This window comes from Myxocyprinus asiaticus, chromosome 26 (assembly GCF_019703515.2).
Source record: "Myxocyprinus asiaticus isolate MX2 ecotype Aquarium Trade chromosome 26, UBuf_Myxa_2, whole genome shotgun sequence".
NCBI classification, from domain to species: Eukaryota; Metazoa; Chordata; class Actinopteri; order Cypriniformes; family Catostomidae; genus Myxocyprinus; species Myxocyprinus asiaticus.
Window position 1 is genome coordinate 25,785,719 of NC_059369.1, and position 18,565 is coordinate 25,804,283.

The following is an 18,565-nucleotide window of genomic DNA, read 5'->3' on the forward strand; positions in this document are numbered from 1 at the left end:
TGACATTGAACATGTTAAAGTCAGATCTTTGCTTTTATTAAAGCACACAAGATGCTTTTTGGAAGCTTTTCTCAAATAATACTGGGATAATATGGTCAGGTCATCAGGTTTTACACATGTTTGTGGAGCACATGCAAAAGGGGCAAATATTAAAAAATAAGAAATTCTGCAATTAAAGTGAACATTTCAGTTCATCTTTTCACTCAAATTGTTATTCTGATTATATAATTTGTCATGCTTTTTTTTAATTTAATTAGTTAAGTGCAAAATTAAAGCAATTTGGACCCCACTGTATGTCTATGTATGTGTGAATTTTCCAATTTTATTTTCAGAAATTAAGAAACAAAGGCCATAATGACTGTGCCAGTCCTGATCCAGATGACTGTTTCGGTCACAGTCCCCTCATGGACGAGCGCTTCGGCAAACTAAATGAAGAGAGTGATTTAATGTACAAGCGCTGTGCTGTAAGTACTTCCTCCTCTCCCTGCCTCTTTGTGTTCATCCCTCTTTTTATGTTGATGTTCACTACAGGCGCTTAACAAGAAAGAGCACAGAGGCTGTGATAGCCCGGACCCTGACGCATCATATGTCCTCACCCCTCACACAGAAGAAAAATATAAAAAAATTAATGAAGAGTTTGATAATATGATGCGAAATCATAAAATCGTAAGTAAATGCAATGTTTTTGCTTGGCTTTGTGGCAGAAAGGACACCCCCCCACCCCCCACCCCCCCTCTCTATTTCATTGCCTCACCCTGCAAACTCTCTCAACAGTTAAGGACTTTTTTTTACAGCATAATCTTTGTTTTTTGTTTTTGTCTGTTTAAAGTGCATTTGTTTTTCTTTTTTATTAATTTTGCTACTTTTTCCTCTCTCAACCTAATAAGATCACATTGTTTAGGGGTATTAAACCTTTTTTTCAAAAACTGTTTCATGGCAGCATTAAATATTACATAATACAAAATTTCAGATCAGTTTCTCAAAGGAAAAGATAGCTCAAAAAGGACAACTCTGTCATAATTTACTCACCCTAATGTCACTCCAAACCCGTATTACATTCTTTCTTCTGTGGAACACAAAAGGTGCTTTTTTAAAAAGTCTAAAGAGTCTAAAGTCTAAAACATTTATATAGTTTATTTACCAAAGAATGCAAGTGAAAAGTGATTCTGTCAAACTTGAAAAATTACAAAAAACACTATAAAAGCACAGAAAAAGTAATCAATACAACTCATGCACGGTATTCCAAGTCTTCTGAGTGAATAATGACTTAAATTTCACTTTGATCGTGAGGCTTCAGAAGGCTTGGACTATACAGTACAATAGTGCATGAGTGGTACTGTGGTTTTAGTATTTTAGGAAGGGCTTTTATGGGTTTGTCAGTGCTGACTCACTATTCCCATGCATTATTTGGCAAATACACCCTGTGAAGTCTTACAATTCACCTTTTGAATTCCATGAAATAAAGTACAGGTTTTGAGCGACATTAGGGTGAATAAATAATGGCAGAATTTCCAGTTTTGGTTAAGCTATTTATTTAATTATGTGACAAAAAAAAAAAAAAGGAAAAAAGATTCTTCTGAGAGAATGCTTCCAGGTCCACCTACTGGCTGGAATACTGACAGATTCATTGGTTGAGGTAATTGATGTGTTCTTCCCAGCACTCACCTCAACCGATCTGGAAATTGAATCTTTTTTTCTCAGTGCTGCAATTTTACAGGTCATGTGATGAAAAAGATTTGCCGTTGTGTAAAGGCAGAGAGTCCCTCTCTCTCACCATTTCTCTTCTACTCATTAGAAAAAAAAAACACGAAAAAAAAAAACATTTTGTTTCCTTCTGGTGGGTGGTAACACCTGGGTTTGTTTGTTCATCTCCCTGGACAATTTCTTTAGTCTTTCCAGAGTCCAGAATCCCAGCACAATCAGACAAGTTAAAAAATGTTCAAGACAGAAGAGTAAAAAACAAAGCTGGAGGCTTTTAATCACACAATATCATAGCTAAATCTTTTTTTGTGTGTATTTTTATACCAAGACAATAGTGATCTTATTGGGTTATGACCATAACATTGTGCACCTGATAGCGGGTGCCAGGCGATTGTTTTCATTGCACCAAATGGACATGAACAATGCTCCAGTTCTTTATGTCATTAACACACTAATATTAACTTCTCACTAACTGGCACACCGCACTGTTACATGAATGGAGTGGCCTCTCACTGTCCTAACTCACACTCACTCTGTGGATAACTGTGTGGAAAGTCAGCAATGCACTGCCTGTTGATCTGATTAAGATGCTACTGATGCAGTCACATGAATACCTGAAGTTATTTCAACTTATTACACCAGAATGGGCTTTTTGTCCATATAGAAACATACATACATTGATTTGACTTGATAGGTAAACACTGCAAAGCTGTCTTCTTGATAAAAAAAAAAAAAAAAATTAAATTAAAAAACATCACCATTTTTTTTTTTTTTTTTTTTTTTTCATGTTTTGTTTGTTTTGTGAAAAGGGCCAAGTGCAGTGCTGGCTATAGCCATGCTTGACTGGAGAGCTGTTTCAAGATATTGCCCAGATTTGCATGCCTTTGTAATATATCTCATGTCATGTATCTCAGATGTTGTTTTATGTATTGAACCTGGGTCAAAATTGGTGTTTCCAGCACAATTAAAATGACTCCCAGTAGGAGAATTGTTTTCCAGGAGTATTTCTCACTTTATGCTGGGCTTTTTTTGGACAGCTCAAGGTGATCCGGAGATCTCCCTTCTGAGATTAAATTTTTCCACCTGGCAATCTATCTCCTGTTTTACTCCATTGTATGATAAAAGCACCAAAGCTCAGGGGTCATCTTTCACTCCTGTAAGAGACCTGAAGATATGTGCAACGCACCATTATGGGCCATTCAGCCTGAATATCCAGGCTAAATGAATTCGAGCACTGCAAAGAACCAACTCACCACCTTTTTATGATTGCGTTGTTTCTTTTATGTAGTCGTTGTCGAGTTTTTAATCAGTTGTCTGTGTGAATGTAAATTTTGATAATGGGATATTTTGATTAAAACATGGCCTCAAAAGGTATTTGGATAATTAAGCCACACTAAACATGTTTGGATGTCTTTGCATTATTTATCACAATATAAAGTGGCATTTATTTTAAAGAAATAGCACAAACACAGGTTTTAACCAAAATATTTCACAAAAAGTCATTTGTTAGGTTTTAAATAGCAGAATTAAGACACTTAAGACACTTTCTGGTTGTCAAACCTTAGTGCATATAGAGAGTAACTTATTTCATACATCCACTAAAAATGACCGTGCAGCCAGTTAAAAGTAATTGAAAAAATGGCCTGAAAAAATGGTAATTGAAAAGAAAGGTCTAGCATCATTTGTTTACTGATACCACTTGATTTTATATTTTGTATCTAATGCAATGAAATTAAATTGTTCAAAAGTGTATAAATACTTTCTGATGCCACTGTATATCAACATGATAATTTGCTTTAAGATTATTTGATCTCTCCTACATAAAGGTGTGTATGTGTTTTCTCTCTTCCAGCCTACAGGCTTGCCTCAGCAGAACTTCTCCATGCATGTGGCTGTGCCAGTGACAAACCCCAACGCCATGTCCTACAACCCCGGGGCCTCTCTGGGCAGCCAGAGTCTGTCGGTCGCCACTGCCTCTCTGAGTGATGGTGCCATGCTGTCTCCTCCTCAGGGTTCCCTGCACAGAAACGTTGTGCCTGCCGGGCCCCCACAGAGGCCTCCCAGTACAGGCAGTGCAGGTTAGTGTGATTCCCTTGATGTACTTAAAAGGGATAGTTCTCCAAAAAATTAAATTCTGACATAATTTACTTGCTGTCATGTTTTTCCAAACCCCTTATTACTTTATTTTCTCTGTGGAACACAAAAGGAGATGATAGGCAGAATTTCAGCCTCATGCAGGGAAAGTGAATGGTGACTGAAGCCAACATTCTACAATAAGAAGTGGGGCAGATTCAGTACTGTCACAGCCTGGAATATTTTAGTGGCTAATGTTATGTGTTCTCTGTCTTAATGCTCTGTTTTCAAAATTCAATACAGATGATGCTTTTCTGTCTCAAATTGAGAGATCTCTGTTAGAGGAAAAGAAACAATAGTGTCCCCCCCCCAGCTGCTGTGCACAGACATCTATATGTTGCTTGTTATGCTTTATGTTTCACACCTTCTCAGCACTGGCATGAGTTGAACGGAAGTGAGATCAATTAGTAGTCTCCTGGAAGTGGTCTCCATGACGACAGAAGGCTCTAATGCTGTCTGATCTGCTCTTTAAGCTGGTCTGACAGCAGTGGGCTACACCAGCTCTAGTGTGAAGTGTTAGACAGACAGACAGATATAACAGAATAACTGTTAAACAAATAGTGAATACATTTAAGTTTAAGTTCTTCGTTGTCACATGCATGTACTGTAGCAGGTTATACTGTAACCAGTTAGAAATATCAAAATGAATTTTAGAAAAAAGAACAGACATCTTCTAAAATTAGAAGAAAATGGAGAAAATGTAACTAAATGTATGTACATCTCCATTTTTGTTTGCTATACACAGGTGGTGAGGTAGTGTGGTGGTGTTTTTTAATGTGTGTTTCAACATTTTCTTATACAGTATAAATAAATTAATATGCAATGGGAAGATACAGAAAATTAAATCATTTTAGCTTCGTACTGAACTTTATATATAAAGTTCTATAAAGAACCTTGCAACCTTAAACCAAAAAATCCATAAATAGCTGATTTGAATTTGCCCCTTATGTGACTTATACATCTTCAAGTTATAACACGAATGTGTAATGCATGTTTTTCCTGCACTGGCACATTAGTCATCCTTTTATCTCTGTTGCTATGTAGGAGGGAGGCATGATCGTAGTAGAGTGCAAAAACGCTGCATTGCTGCAAAACAGCGTTTGATGTTCCAACGTTACCCATTACTGACCTCATCAATACCCGATGTTTACCCTTCACAGGCCTGCACATGCTCTGTGGAGTTTATACTCAGCAGTACAAATGCTGCTTGAAATTATGATGGCAAGATTCGAAGAAAGATGTGCAAGATTAAAGATGCGATTCAGATTGGATTGGATGTAAATTTTATACTTTGATGTTAGTTTGCTGTGATCACCTCCCTTTTGATTGATTAGGAGATAAACAAGATGTGAAATATATTTAATCTAACAAATGTTTATAGTGCAAAAACAAAAAACAAAAACAAAAAAAAAAATGCTATCTGCCTCAAAATAAGAAGTAAAACTAGATTTCTACATTTCAAGAAGAAAATGTGAATGGTGCATGCCCTTTGTCTTGCAAAAGTCTCTTCCACAGTGCAAGAGTGTTGTGGGTGGTTGCCAGGGCATTGCTGTGTGATTACTAAGATGTTCTGAGTGGTTTTAACACCTTGCGGTGCATCTTCTTGGGTTTTCTGGGCGATTGCAAGGTGGTTGCTTAATGGCCCAAGTCAAGACCTATCTCCAAACATCTGTGATGTTCTGGTCCCTAGATATGGCTCGGGTCCCTCCTTAGGTTAATGTTTATGGGTTTATTTCATCCATTTTTATTCCCACTTGGTAAAAAAGTCCAATCTTTTAAAAAAGGAACAGCATACCTCTCTCCGAAGAGTTCTGCATGGGCCTTAAAATGAAACCCGACCCATTCCCGAGACCGCGTGACCCGACCTGAATGGTACCATCAGATTTTAAGCTTGAACCCAAAGATTCAAAATGTAAAATCTTTGTGACACCTGCACTAAAAGGCAAGCTAGACACAACGCAACAAATTAAACAGAACGCCATTGTGATGAGGAGGAGGGCGGGGCCGGGCCGTGACTGCGCACGCCCGGCCCCCAATCGGGCTAATCAGCCGAGGAGAGGGATAAAGGCAGCCGGATGCGGCAGTTCAGGAGAGAGAGAGAGCCACACACAGCTGCAATGTGTGTGTTTATGTTTGTGTCTTTGTTTCATTAAATATTACTTTGACTGTTCAGCCGGTTCCCGCCTCCTCTTTTCCCATTTTAAACCTGTTACATTGGTTCCGAAACCCGGGAAGGAGGAGGGATGCGCTGTCATGGAGTCCTCGCCACTGCCGTCTGCCCAAAGGAGCAGCCGCTGCCGGGGGACGGAGGAGTCGCTGCTGGCCGCCTGGACGTGGAGGAAAGGCCGCCGTCCGCGAGGGGAGGAGGGGCTCGCTGCCGGCCGCCTGGAGCAGTGGGGCCACTGCCAGATCGCGGAGGGGCATTCCATCCGCCAGGGGTCAGAGGACTCGCAGCTGTCTGTCTGGGGAGGAGCAGCTGTCGTCTGCCAGGGTGTGGAGGAGTGGTCGAGGACCAGGCGACAGCGTGTCTGAGATCCGGCGAGCAATTTTTTCTCTCTCTCCTCTCTCTCTTAATGTCGCCCCACCTCGCCCTTTCCCTCCCTTCTTTTTTTTTTTCCCTCCCCTTGTCCCCCTCCCAAGCTCTAGAGAGGTGGGAAAAAGCCTGCCGGCAGGCACACCCAAAAGGGCAAAGCCGGAGGCAAAGGAAGGAGGAGTGTGATGAGGAGGAGATTATGCACACCCGGCCACCAATCGGGCTAATCAGCCGAGGAGAGGGATAAAGGCAGCCGGATGCGTCAGTTCAAGAGAGAGAGAGAGCCACACACAGCTGCCGTCTTTTTGTTTTAATTTTACATTAAATATTACTTTGAATGTTCAGCCGGTTCCCGCCTCCTCCTTTCGCATTTTAAACCCTGTTACAGCCATGTCTTAACATGCGGGTTTTAAACTTGAAGTTCTTTTTAACTTAAGACGGTGTCTCAAAAATGTGGCATTCCTACACGAGATGCTGAAGAAACAGCGAGATGAGGTGCAACATTCAAAGACATCTATCCAGCACGTGTTTGCATTGGAAAACAGTGGAAAAACATAGCAGAGCAGCAAAAATGCATTCTTTGTTAACTCATCCATTCGCGCGTCTGTGAGTAAGAGCACATGCTTGAAACAAGTTAGATAGACCTGTTTATTTTTTCATTAATTAGAAACCAGAACACAAAGTCATACTTGAACCTAAACTCGGCCCAAAACCTGCTGGTTTCTCTGGTTCCATCAGGCCCTGGTCGAGTTGCAGACCTCTACAAACCACATTATTTGAGGCGAAGAGTTTCGCGCCATAGTTTAATACATAAGTGTGTTCAAATCCCTAAGCGTGAGCAAAATTGCCTTATCAAACACCATTTATAATACAGGTTTATACTTAAAACAAGTGAAAAGAATCAACATAATAACTGTTTGTATTTTGTAACAAAACAGAATACCCTTGAAGATACTTTATCCAAAATCTAGTCTTAATACCTTAAGGCTTTTTGCAGTGTATACTGATTACACCGCACACATCAGGGCACCAACTTGAACTACTTGCTGGATTTGTTTTGTACAAATCAGAACTCCAAGGCTTATCATGTTTACTCCTAAAAATGCTGGAAAATTTACATTTGTTTGACACACTAAAGGGAGTACAGCGCTGCATGTGAGGGCTGGCATGTCGCACACATACTCTCACTCAGAGACGAAAGATGCAGATGGTTAATCATCTCATTTTGTGCATCTCATTTGGCAACACGCTGGGTACCCCAGAGCTCGCAGTGCCAAACGGTGTAGGCTCCAGCCCCGCGGGTAAGTCCTCTGGGGTGTCTGAACTCCTGTGTCAATAAATGTTGTGCTTTGGTGGGGTTTCTGGATCCAGTTTTGAAGTTTCTCTTTTAATGATTAAATGATTGATAGTTTGATTTGTAATAGGGACACCAGTCCCAAGACATAAACAGAGCACCACCATCTTTTCCCCTGCTTCTCATGTGATCATATATTCGAGTCTCTCCTGGTTTTTCTACTCTGCTTAAAGAATTCTGGTGTGTTACAGTAGAGCACACCACCCCCTCCTCTCTCTTGATATTTGGAAATCTAGGCCAAACTGTTATGAGCCAGTGATGGATGTTGAAGTGACTCTGCCCTTTATGAGGACATCAGAAGGATATTATCAAGGGTTTTTCTATGGCTTCTCATGGAAATAAAATAAAAAATGCATCCCAGCTGGAAAATCTATCTCAAGTTGGTAGCTGTTTTATGGAACATGGTAGCTGGTTTTTAGCTAATCCAAGCTGGTTATTAGCTTGTCTAGGTTATATGTGTTCCAAAACAACAAAAAAGCAGCTTAAATGGATAGTTCACCCAGAGCTGTAGCTAATGGGGAGAAAGGGAGTAAATGGGAGTAAGGAGGACCCACAACAAATTTAAAGTGTATTTTTAATGTGAAAGAGGCCCAGACTAATATACTGTTAGGGGACCAGAATTCCTTGCTATGGCCCTAAGTTCACCCAAAAATGTTGTTCCATAGCTGTATTTCTTTCTTTTTTTCATGAAACCCAAAAAAAGTCTCGGTCACCATTCACTTTCACTGGATCTTTTTTCTATAAAATGAAAATGAATGGTGAATGATGTTGAAGAAATAATGATGTTTTTTTTATTATTTTTTCCAGCAGTGATATTACGATTTTATTCAAAGAAAACGTCAGAAGTTGTGAAACAGGCCTCTGAGCTCCATTTCCAATGCAGATGGACGAGTTTTAAGCTGTTTTAGTGGTGTTGTGTCAGTACTGACTGGTTCGGGGGTGATGGGAGGCGTTTGATTGAGCGAGTGTAAACAGTCATGTGATGACGGAAAATGGCGGCAGCTGCAAGCGTCTCTGCCCTGCTGCTTGTGTGTACACACACTGTCAAGTCACCAAGGACACACAAGGTCATGTGTCCAACTGTTCCTCCCTGACAGTTACAAATATAAGGGTTGCCTCCATTCTCTAGTGGGCCGCTCTGTCTATGTCAGCAATGTAGCAGGGCTACTTTTTCAACATTACGAAGCACCCCAGCACAAGAGCATGACTGCTGGAACAACAGGCCATGCGATTCATGCTCTCTTACTCTCACTTGAACTTGAAGGCTCCTCCTGCCCTCACTTGCTGTTTTTTCCTGGAAAACTTAGAACATTTCTCCTGTGATTTGCATGTAGATGACTTGGTCTGTTTCACACCCAATGCGTAAGCGACGTACACCTATAGAGTTTCTGCTGCGTAACAGAGTAAAAAATAAGTGTCCTGGGATAACTTACTGGTCTCTGTGACAGCACTAAACTGTGAACACAGAAAAGAAAAATGTGACCGCGTGCTGTAGACACATTTTCTGATCAGCCAAGAAGTCTTTGATGTGTCAAGTCATTTTTATTTGTATAGCGCTTTTCACAACACACATTGTTTCAAAGCAGCTTTACAGAAAATCATGCATTAACAAAAAAATGAAACTGTAATATCTATCAAGTCTTAGAGTGATCATTATGTAGTTTGATTAAATATGATTGTAAATTGTGTATAAACTTAAAAAATTAAATAATAATTGTATTTACAAACCCTGTGAGCAAGCTGAAGGTTAATGGATGTTGGTTAATGGAGAAAAATAACCTTGGGAGAAACCAGGCTCACTGTGGGGGCCAGTTCCCCTCTGGCTAAACAACATGAATATAATGACAATATTAGTTATTTGTGTGCAGTGCAAGTCATGGTTTTAAATTTGTAAATTAAGTGCTTAATGTGCTTAAAAATATTTATTTTTTTATGAACTTTAAGATTAATGACTAATGTCTTTGAAGTCCATCCTGGATTAATTGCAGATTGACATGTGCTTTCTGCATGTCAATCATTTTGCACATTAGTAGTTGGATCATTCAGGTGTAATGCTATATCCAGATTCAAAACAGTTGTCAGCTGAGGGCGCTATTTTGCTACTGTTGTGTTTGACAACCGAGAGTCGACGCACTGCTGCTCACCTGTTTGATGATGGATCTTTGGAGGGCGGTGATTTGGAAATGGGGGCATGTCTATTTCAATGGTTCAGTCTCATGAAATTTCCAGAACGGCTAAAATCGTTTACAGCACCTTTAACAAAATAGCTAACCCAAAAATGACTGGAGACCCTAAACTGGTTATTATAAACTTTATCGTGAAATCTAATTTTGGAGGTCAGGAGGTCGATCAAATTTACATCCAATTAGTAATTAATACAGATTGTTCATCAGATTTCATACAGACTTACTGAATAGAAGGTGCTATTTGCATGTATAACTTGCATCAAGATCGACAGATGTCTTTTTTTACATTTACATTTAGTCACTTAGCAGACGCTTTTAAGTGACTTAGAAATTAGGAACATAAACAATTTGTCATACCCATATTTACAGTATTATGGAGTAGTTAACTCCATTTTTATGTTGTTTTACAAAAGCCTATAATGCATTAAAGCCTATAATGAATATTGATAAATAGGTTAATATTGCATTTTCTTAGTGTTTTACTCAGTTCAGAATGCTAAAAATGGGCTCAGAGCTCTTTTTACTTTACTATGATTCTGCTATGCATATGCACACAATGTGTATGCTCCAACCTGTAAATATGGGTGGTGAACTAAACATGTGTGGTATGAAACAGGCCTTAGTCTTAATGTAGGTGCAGATTTGAGTAGTTTTGTGCTACAAGCAGCTCAGCGAGAGGTTCCTTTGTGTCTCTGTATTTGAGTTGCCTGGTGTACGAAACAGTTAACTGTGTTCCAGCAGCTGATTCAGACAGGCAGGTAAATAAACTCAGCATTTCCTTTAAGACCTTGGCCCCCTGCCTCCATCCCTCCCACCCCCCTAGAGTTTCCTTCCCCCTATTGACAGGTGCATCTGTTTTCCTGGTACTGTGGTAGTCCTTATATGGCTGGTGTAAGCCTGCTAAATGCCTAACCCAGCAGAACCCTGGAAGCATTTGGACCATGACATCCCTCTAAGACTGTTGTGCACAATGACCAGGCAACCTGTCATAAGCATTCTGTGGTGGTGAGAGGCAGAAACAGGTGGGATTTAACCATCTTTTTGCCAGTTACACTTACACACACACATAGACATTTGGCTTACTGAGTGCGAAGTGACTGACTCACTTGATTGAATGCGCACCACGAGACACAATATTGGCTTTTGAGTCTCATGAGATAATGTATAAAGCTCTATGGTAATCCATACTGTACCTCAGTGTATATTTTCATAGGCACAGTAACATTGTGAATATTTTGCTGATTTTAATGGACTTTTTATTTGGCTATTAAGTTTCCTAAAGGAGGTGTCGTTAGACTATTTTCAAGACTGATATTAACAACAGTAGTAAAAATACAGTTAGAGTTGGTAATATAGATACATTTTCTTGAATCAGTTAAAACTGTTTCAGTTTTGAATGAATCTATTGTTATATTGTTGCATATAAAAATTGTTGTTGTTGTTGTGAAAAACAGTGGAAAACATTCCATGAGTATTTTAATAAGGTTTTTTATTAGGGATGCACAGATGTATTGGTACAGATGTATATATATATATATATATATATATATATATATATATATATATATATATATATATATATATATATATTTCTGGTTGTAATCTAAATAAATACCTACCAAAATAAATGAAATCTACAGTAAATCATGTCAAACATACACCAATCAGCCACAACATTAAAACCACCTGCCTAATATTGTGTAGGTTCCCCTCATGCTGCCAAAACAGCGCCAACCCGCATCTCAGAATAGCATTCTCTGAGCTGCTATTCTTCTCACCACAATTGTAAAGAGCGGTTATCTGAGTTACTGAAAACTTTGTCAGTTCGAACCAGTCTGGCCATTCTCTGTTGACCTCTCTCATCAACATGGCATTTCCATCCGCAGAACTGCCGCTCAATGGATGTTTTTTGTTTTTGGCGCCATTCTGAGTCAATTCTAGAGACTGTTGTGTGTGAAAATCCCAGGAGATCAGCAGTTACAGAAATACTCAAACCAGCCCGTTTGGCACCAACAATCGTCCATATGAATATCTAAACAGCCAATCGTGTGGCAGCAGTGCAGTGCATAAAATAATGCAGCTATGGGTCAGGAGCTTCAGTTAATGTTCACATCAACCATCAGAATGTGGAAAAATGTGGCCTCAGTGATTTTAACGTGGCATGATTGTTGGTGCCAGATGGACTGGTGTGAGTATTTCTGTAACAGCTGATCTCCTGGGATTTTCATGCACAACAGTCTCTAGAATTTACTCAGAATGGTGCCAAAAACAAAAAACATCCAGTGAGCGACAGTTCAGTAGACGGAAATGCCTTGTTGATGAGAGAGGTCAACAGAGAACGGCCAGACTGGTTTGAACTGACAAAGTCTACGGTAACTCAGATAACCGCTCTGTACAATTGCAGTGAGAAGAATATCATCTCAGAATGCTATTCTGATATGTGGGTTGGTGCTGTTTTGGTGGCACAAAGGGGACCTACACAATATTAGGCAGGTTGTTTTTATGTTGTGGCTGATCGGTGTATGCATGCAATATGAATTTGTAATGTTCTGTCATATTATGTAAAAAAGTTATTTTGCTTAGAACTGCAAAAACCTTTTAGAAGTGCAAAATAACCTCTTTTGTTTTTTAATCAATTGTAATGTTGTGATATTTGTATTTATTTAGCCACGCTTTCATTGTGGCTCTCTTAAAATTTGGCCTGTCACATGATCTACAGATCCAATATATCTTCAATTAAAATAATTTATTGTTAGAGCTATGAAATTATTCCTCTTTGTAATTTTTTTAAAACCATAATTCCTAAGCAAAACAGTTGTCCGATGACAAAATAAGATGAGTAAGTGGAAAAATATCAGTATCATATTGGCCTGTAGTTTTTGGTTAAAATTGGTACAAGGCAAAGAATTTCATTTCGGTGCATCCCTTGTTTTCACTTTGGGTGTTTGGTTGAAAGCATGGTTTCTCTAATTGGATAAAAAATAATAAAAAAAAAGATATTTATTCAATGTTGTGAAAAGGCTGAAAAATATCAAGAATTTTATTTTCTAGGTATATCTCCCAGCCCTATACAGTAGTGCATCTTTTTAGAATCAAAGTTTGGAGTGCTGGAATAAGAAGGCACATTAGCCTAGTGTGAGTGTGAATGGGGGTGGGGTGTATTTAAGGAAATGGATGTACAGTTCTTAGTTGACAGTGGTATTAAAGGGTATGGTCAGGAGCGTGTGCCCATGGGGTCTCAGGCCTTTGGCTCCCTGGTCACATAGTGCAGCTGTTGTTTGTTCCAAACAGCCAGGACCAGCGTGGCTGCCTTGGAGAGGAACCACTTCAGTGCTGCTGTCAGATGGCCATTCCTTGCATACCTCTGATTTTTCACAAGCAGAAGGCACTAGGAGAGCATGGACATCTCAGAGCAGAGCCGGTAGGAATGTAGCTTGCAGCACTCTTTTTCTGCTCTCTCCCCTGTGTACAGCGACCTCATACTGGCCTGTTCGATGGAATGCTCTGATCACCAGTTAAGCCAAAGGAATGGTGAAGAGCATCCAAGTGTTAATTCAAGCACACACCGGCTCTCCACTTCAGGGAAAGAACGATTCTTCTTCATGTTGACATGCCCAGCTGGGGTGCAAATGAATCTTTTTGTTCGTGAAATATTAGGCTCTTGTTGAAGCATGATTTGTTTCTCTTTCAAAGCAGTTCGGTGTGTTACCTAACCATGTACAGTTGCTGCAGGTCAAAATGAATCATCAGCACTCTGGAAAAAAATGGCTTAGTTCTCCTGATATGGTAGAACAGCACAGTTCCAACAGAATGTTTGGTTTTGGATCATCTTTGTTTCAGATTATATTTTGTTGAATTGTGTGGGGACCAGCAGGCCCAGTTTCTGTCAAATCAGTCAGATCCCATTGTTGAATAACAAATCATGGCACGGTAACAAAGTCTCCTCCCACATGATACATTTTTCAAACCAAACCTAGCCTTTAGCAGTGATTATACAAATTATAACACTTAAGTAGTCCAGATGCTTACAGCTGTACTTACATAGATACTAGCCCCAGCATTTGTTTGTATATTTGCTATGAAGTTGGATGAATGCCTTTCTGATATCTGAAAGGTTAAAAGTTTTGTACATACTAGGTCCGAATGAGGCACAAACTACTTATGGCTGAAGAGCTCACAGCTCCAGAATGTGAACCAGTCCTTGATGCTTTGTGTCTCAATCTCCTTTGATCCAAGATATTTTTTTCGATCATCTCTATCTTAACAGCACCACTTCTAAGGTCTGTCTCAGTGTTTGTACTTCAGGATTGTAGCATGTGAACGGTGGAGAAACTGTGGTGATGTAGGGCCTCAAAAATAATATTTTTATTTCTGTGGTCATTTTGGGACTTTTTAATTAAGCATTGAATAGGTCAGTTCCCATATACTGTATATGTTCAAGCAACAAATTTACTAGCTACTGTCTTTATTCAATTAAAATTGAAACAATGTCAAGTTTTGTAAACTTAGAGGTGGTTTTGTCATGGGATTGCTGAGGTGTGGCTGAAATCTTGGAAGAGTAGATCCCACACATTCAGTTAGTGAATTACAATAACATTGGCACTACAAGTTGACGTGAAAAGACACCTTATTCAAGCTGACAAGAGCAGACTCTAAACTTTGCAGATTACTCCAAAGTTTACAATGTGAGATCGTGCACAAAGAGGAAGTGATGCAAACTTAATTGTTCCAGAAATACATCATTTGTGTTTTGATGAGCATCAATTAGCACTCTAATGATCCAATCTTTCAAATTCAGTTTTGAGTATGATGCAGCGTGCACAGATGTGCTTTTTGGCTGTTCAGCACCTTCCCGATTTTGCATTAAAACGAGGGGATTGTTGGAGAGAGTTGTCGATCCGTTATGCAATGTGCCTAGAAGCTGCACAGCTTCCTTCTTTAATACTGAAGAATTATAGGATGTTGAGGAGCTATTACAAACCCTGTTTGTGTGTCAGAATTTTTGTTTTTGAAAGAGCATTTAAGTGCCAGTTACTTCACCATATGTTCAGGTCCATGCCATTCCCCTCCAGTGCTCCCAAAGGAGACTCCTTTTTTGAGTCCTCATAGAGGCATTATAAATTATATTTATTTTTTGTACAAAAGGGCTGTCCAAGTAAAATATGAATTGGAATTTCTTGGCACCAGCAGTTGGAACTCTCTTCCCAGCTCACATTGTTCCTGTTCATGGTTTACGAAGCCAAAACAATAGGGCTGCACCCGTTAAAGAGGTACTGTTGAGCCTCATTAATTAAGGCTATAATTAGAATTTGGACTCCGTTCCTCTTAATCTATTAGGGAGGCAAAGCTTTGATTTTGAAATCCATTAGTCTTTCCTCATTTATGCGTACCTAGCCTCGTCAAAGACACTACGGTTGCCCAAGGTAGCAATGACTTGTTAATCTTTGAGACTTATCTGGTGCTTTTTGTCAAAATAGCCTTCCTCTAAAAGAAAACATATATATATATATATTTTTTTTTTATTATTATTTTTTCATATAAGCAGGTCATTATGTAACAGAGCTCCCAAAGGATTATGTATTATTCTGAGGTAATATGGCATCAGTTTCAATTCTGTATTTTGATCATGTAGCAGTTTAGCACATTTTTATGCTTTTGTCATTTTGTCAGGTATGAAAAGATGTGGGACTTACACATGATCTTTCAAGTGCGAGAGGGTGGGGGGAGGCTGCTAACAGCTCAGAAACAGAACAGCTTATGTCTCAGTAGGGCCTCAGTTACACATTCCGGCTCAGAACAGGCACCTTTTTCAGAAGTAGGGAGCATTTCAACTTAATGATATCAAACCCACTCCTACATTAACATTATCAGAGTAATGTACTGCTGCTGTGCCTTTTTACAGTAATTAGAACATATTTCCTTCCCTCTCGCTAGTAGTGCACACTCCAGTGCTCACATTCATGTTATATTTCCTGTTAATCAAATAAACTTTTACAGTTCCAGTCAAAAGACACATCTACTCATTATTAATTATTACTTTATTCTATTGGAGTAAAGTCATCAAAACTATGAAATAGCACAATTGAAAATATTGGTATTTTGCAGTAACCAAAAAAAACAAAAAACAAAAAGAAAATTAAACACAAAACATATATTTTAGACACTTCAAACTAACCACTTTTTGATCATGCTCTTGGCATACTCTTAACTAACTTCATAAGATACTACTTGGAATACTTTTTTAGCTGCCTTGAAGGAGTTCCTATATTCAGTTGGCAATTTTCAGCTGCTTTTCTTTCATTATCTGGTGCAGCTCATCTACTGAAAAAAAAAAAAAAAAAAGAAAGATAAAAATGTTTTTAATTACAGCCCACAAACAGTTTGTTTTAATTTTTATGTGTTGATCCAAGTCATATGGATGAATGAAAGTTAGTTAACATGCACAACTACTACACTGAGATTTAGCTACAGCTGAGATGAAAATTTTGATTGTGTCAGAGACTTGGTCTGGTTGGTAGTGCACTTGCTTTGCCATGCTGTGCGGTGCGGTGGCACACTACAACTACTGTTCAACTACAACTACTCTAACAATATCTCTGTCCATTAAAAATGCATAATGGCCAAAAAAACAAAACAAGAAATAATAAAAAAATAGATAGTTTAACCTGAACTGTGAGAGTTACAGTACATGTATGTGGCACTCTCTGCAGAGGCATTTAGGCAGAAACACAGTAAGGGCAGCACTCTGATGATGGCCTTCTCTCTCTTTCTGTCCCACAGCAAGCCCCCACAGGAAATGAGCACTGGGTGGGGGGCAGAAAGAGCCCCATGACTAGCATTTAATCAAGCTGCTATTATGTAGAAAAACACACGGAAATGACATTGCACTTTCCTGTATGCACATTTCCAAGCAAATGGAAATGAAATAGACCTTTTTTCAAAACCAGAGCAGTTTGGACTAGAAAGCTACTTTTTGTTTGTTGCTCAGCATTTTTCATACTGACGAGAGAAAACATTGAAACCGAGACTTTAGGAGCGATCGTGCTTTCGGGTTTGAACACTGGCCAATTGTAATTCCTGTTTGTCTATGGAGGTTAAACCCGCTATACACTGTAGGATTTTTACAGTACTTTAAGATTGTTGCTTGTCAGACTGTACGATATGAATGCATTGATATTCCCATGGCACACCGTGCGGCATTATGTCAGACTTTATGATACACATCGTAGCCGACTGTGGTCACTGTTGCCAGATTTGTTCGACATTTTCCAGGCCAATTATTGCTCAAAACCCGCCCGAATGCATAAAAAAAAAAAAAAAAAAAAAAACGGCCAAATAGTGTATATGAAAATGAAATGTACATTAACCATAATACTACAGCATTGCCTTTACAACCTTGACAACAATTAAGCGATGCAAAGATAAAGTTTCCAAAAACCTTTCCATTAATTCATTTTTCTTTAATCACATGTATAAACAAACACACACGCACAGAAAATGAACAAATATGCTGCCCTGGTTTTTCAAGAAGCCAAATAATGAAAGTATGCCATTGTGCTATGATTGCAGTTATGTTTTTGCCATTCAGTAGGCCTATTTTTTAATTAATATGTCATATAAAGGTTAGATATAAATTGTCCTTTTTACGCTGTTATGGCTCATTCCAAATTCCAAGAAAACTGTAAATCTTTGTAGTCATTTAAGTAAGGAGAATTCACTAATACACAGAACAGTCAAAGTTCCTAGACAGCTGTCATCGTGGATGTAACACAGCTGATTTTCATTCATTCCGTGTTCCTGTGCGCACATCCATGAGTCAAGTAAGAGCAGCAAATTCAAGAGTCACTTTTAAGTCGTGTTACTTTATGATACTGCTGTGATCACCATGGGTGCCAACTTCACAATATATCCTGCAGTGTTCTCAACAGCATTAAACTTCTAGCCAAAAGACATCAGTGGCCTGGTCATTGGAGAAACTCAGAAGTGCAATTTCTCCAAGAAAAACTCCACAGAAAAGTTCTGGCATTAACCACCACTTGATATCAGGGTCATTTCCCCATTTTCGATATGTTCGCTTACATTTTTACCACTTTGTCATTGTTAAGATAATTTCTGCCTAATGCCTATTTTCTATCACAAACATCAACGAGCAACACCTGCAGATCGCTCACATTCAGAACTTACTGGTGTGGCAGCTCGTAGCTCCTCTGAACAGGATTAAACACATTTTCTGTCAATCAGTGTTCTGGCTATTTGAAAAATCTGGCTATTATTGTGTTTGGAGATGTTTTCTTTATTTTAGTTGCATGGGCAATGGAAATTCTTAATTTTATCATTTTAAAAACCCACCAAAATCATTCCAAAGTAGCCCAAATTTTGACCACACGCCCAAGCACATTTTTACCCACACAAATCTATTGAAAGTAGCCCAGTTTGGCGCGAACCATCCCTATCTGGCAACACTGACTGTGGTCTCAATCGTTTTGATCAGTGAACGTGACTCACGTTATGGGAGCATTGCAGAGTAGAAGCAAAACGGTGAGATTTGCCCGCCATGGAGGAACATTTTTTTCTGAAAGTCAGGACATCAGATTTCCGTTGCCCCAATACCACTCCATCAGGAGCAAAGGCTAACATGTATAAAGAAAGATGGATTTT

At 39.0% G+C, this 18,565-nt stretch overlaps 1 protein-coding gene across 8 annotated transcripts in view; it reads left to right on the plus strand.

Annotated features, from left to right (window-relative positions):
- LOC127417141 (myocyte-specific enhancer factor 2A-like) overlaps positions 1 to 18,565 on the plus strand; it is a 130,777-nt gene that overhangs the window by 96,205 nt on the left and 16,007 nt on the right. For 4 of the 8 annotated variants that reach the window (XM_051656858.1, XM_051656860.1, XM_051656859.1 and 1 more), the window contains 2 exons: positions 532 to 666; positions 3,554 to 3,779. In XM_051656858.1, the coding sequence (XP_051512818.1) occupies positions 532 to 666; positions 3,554 to 3,779 (361 nt within the window). Of the gene's footprint in view, positions 1 to 332; positions 465 to 531; positions 667 to 3,553; positions 3,780 to 18,565 lie in introns of all 8 variants that reach the window. The other 4 variants (XM_051656862.1, XM_051656861.1, XM_051656864.1 and 1 more) reach the window with 2 other exon arrangements.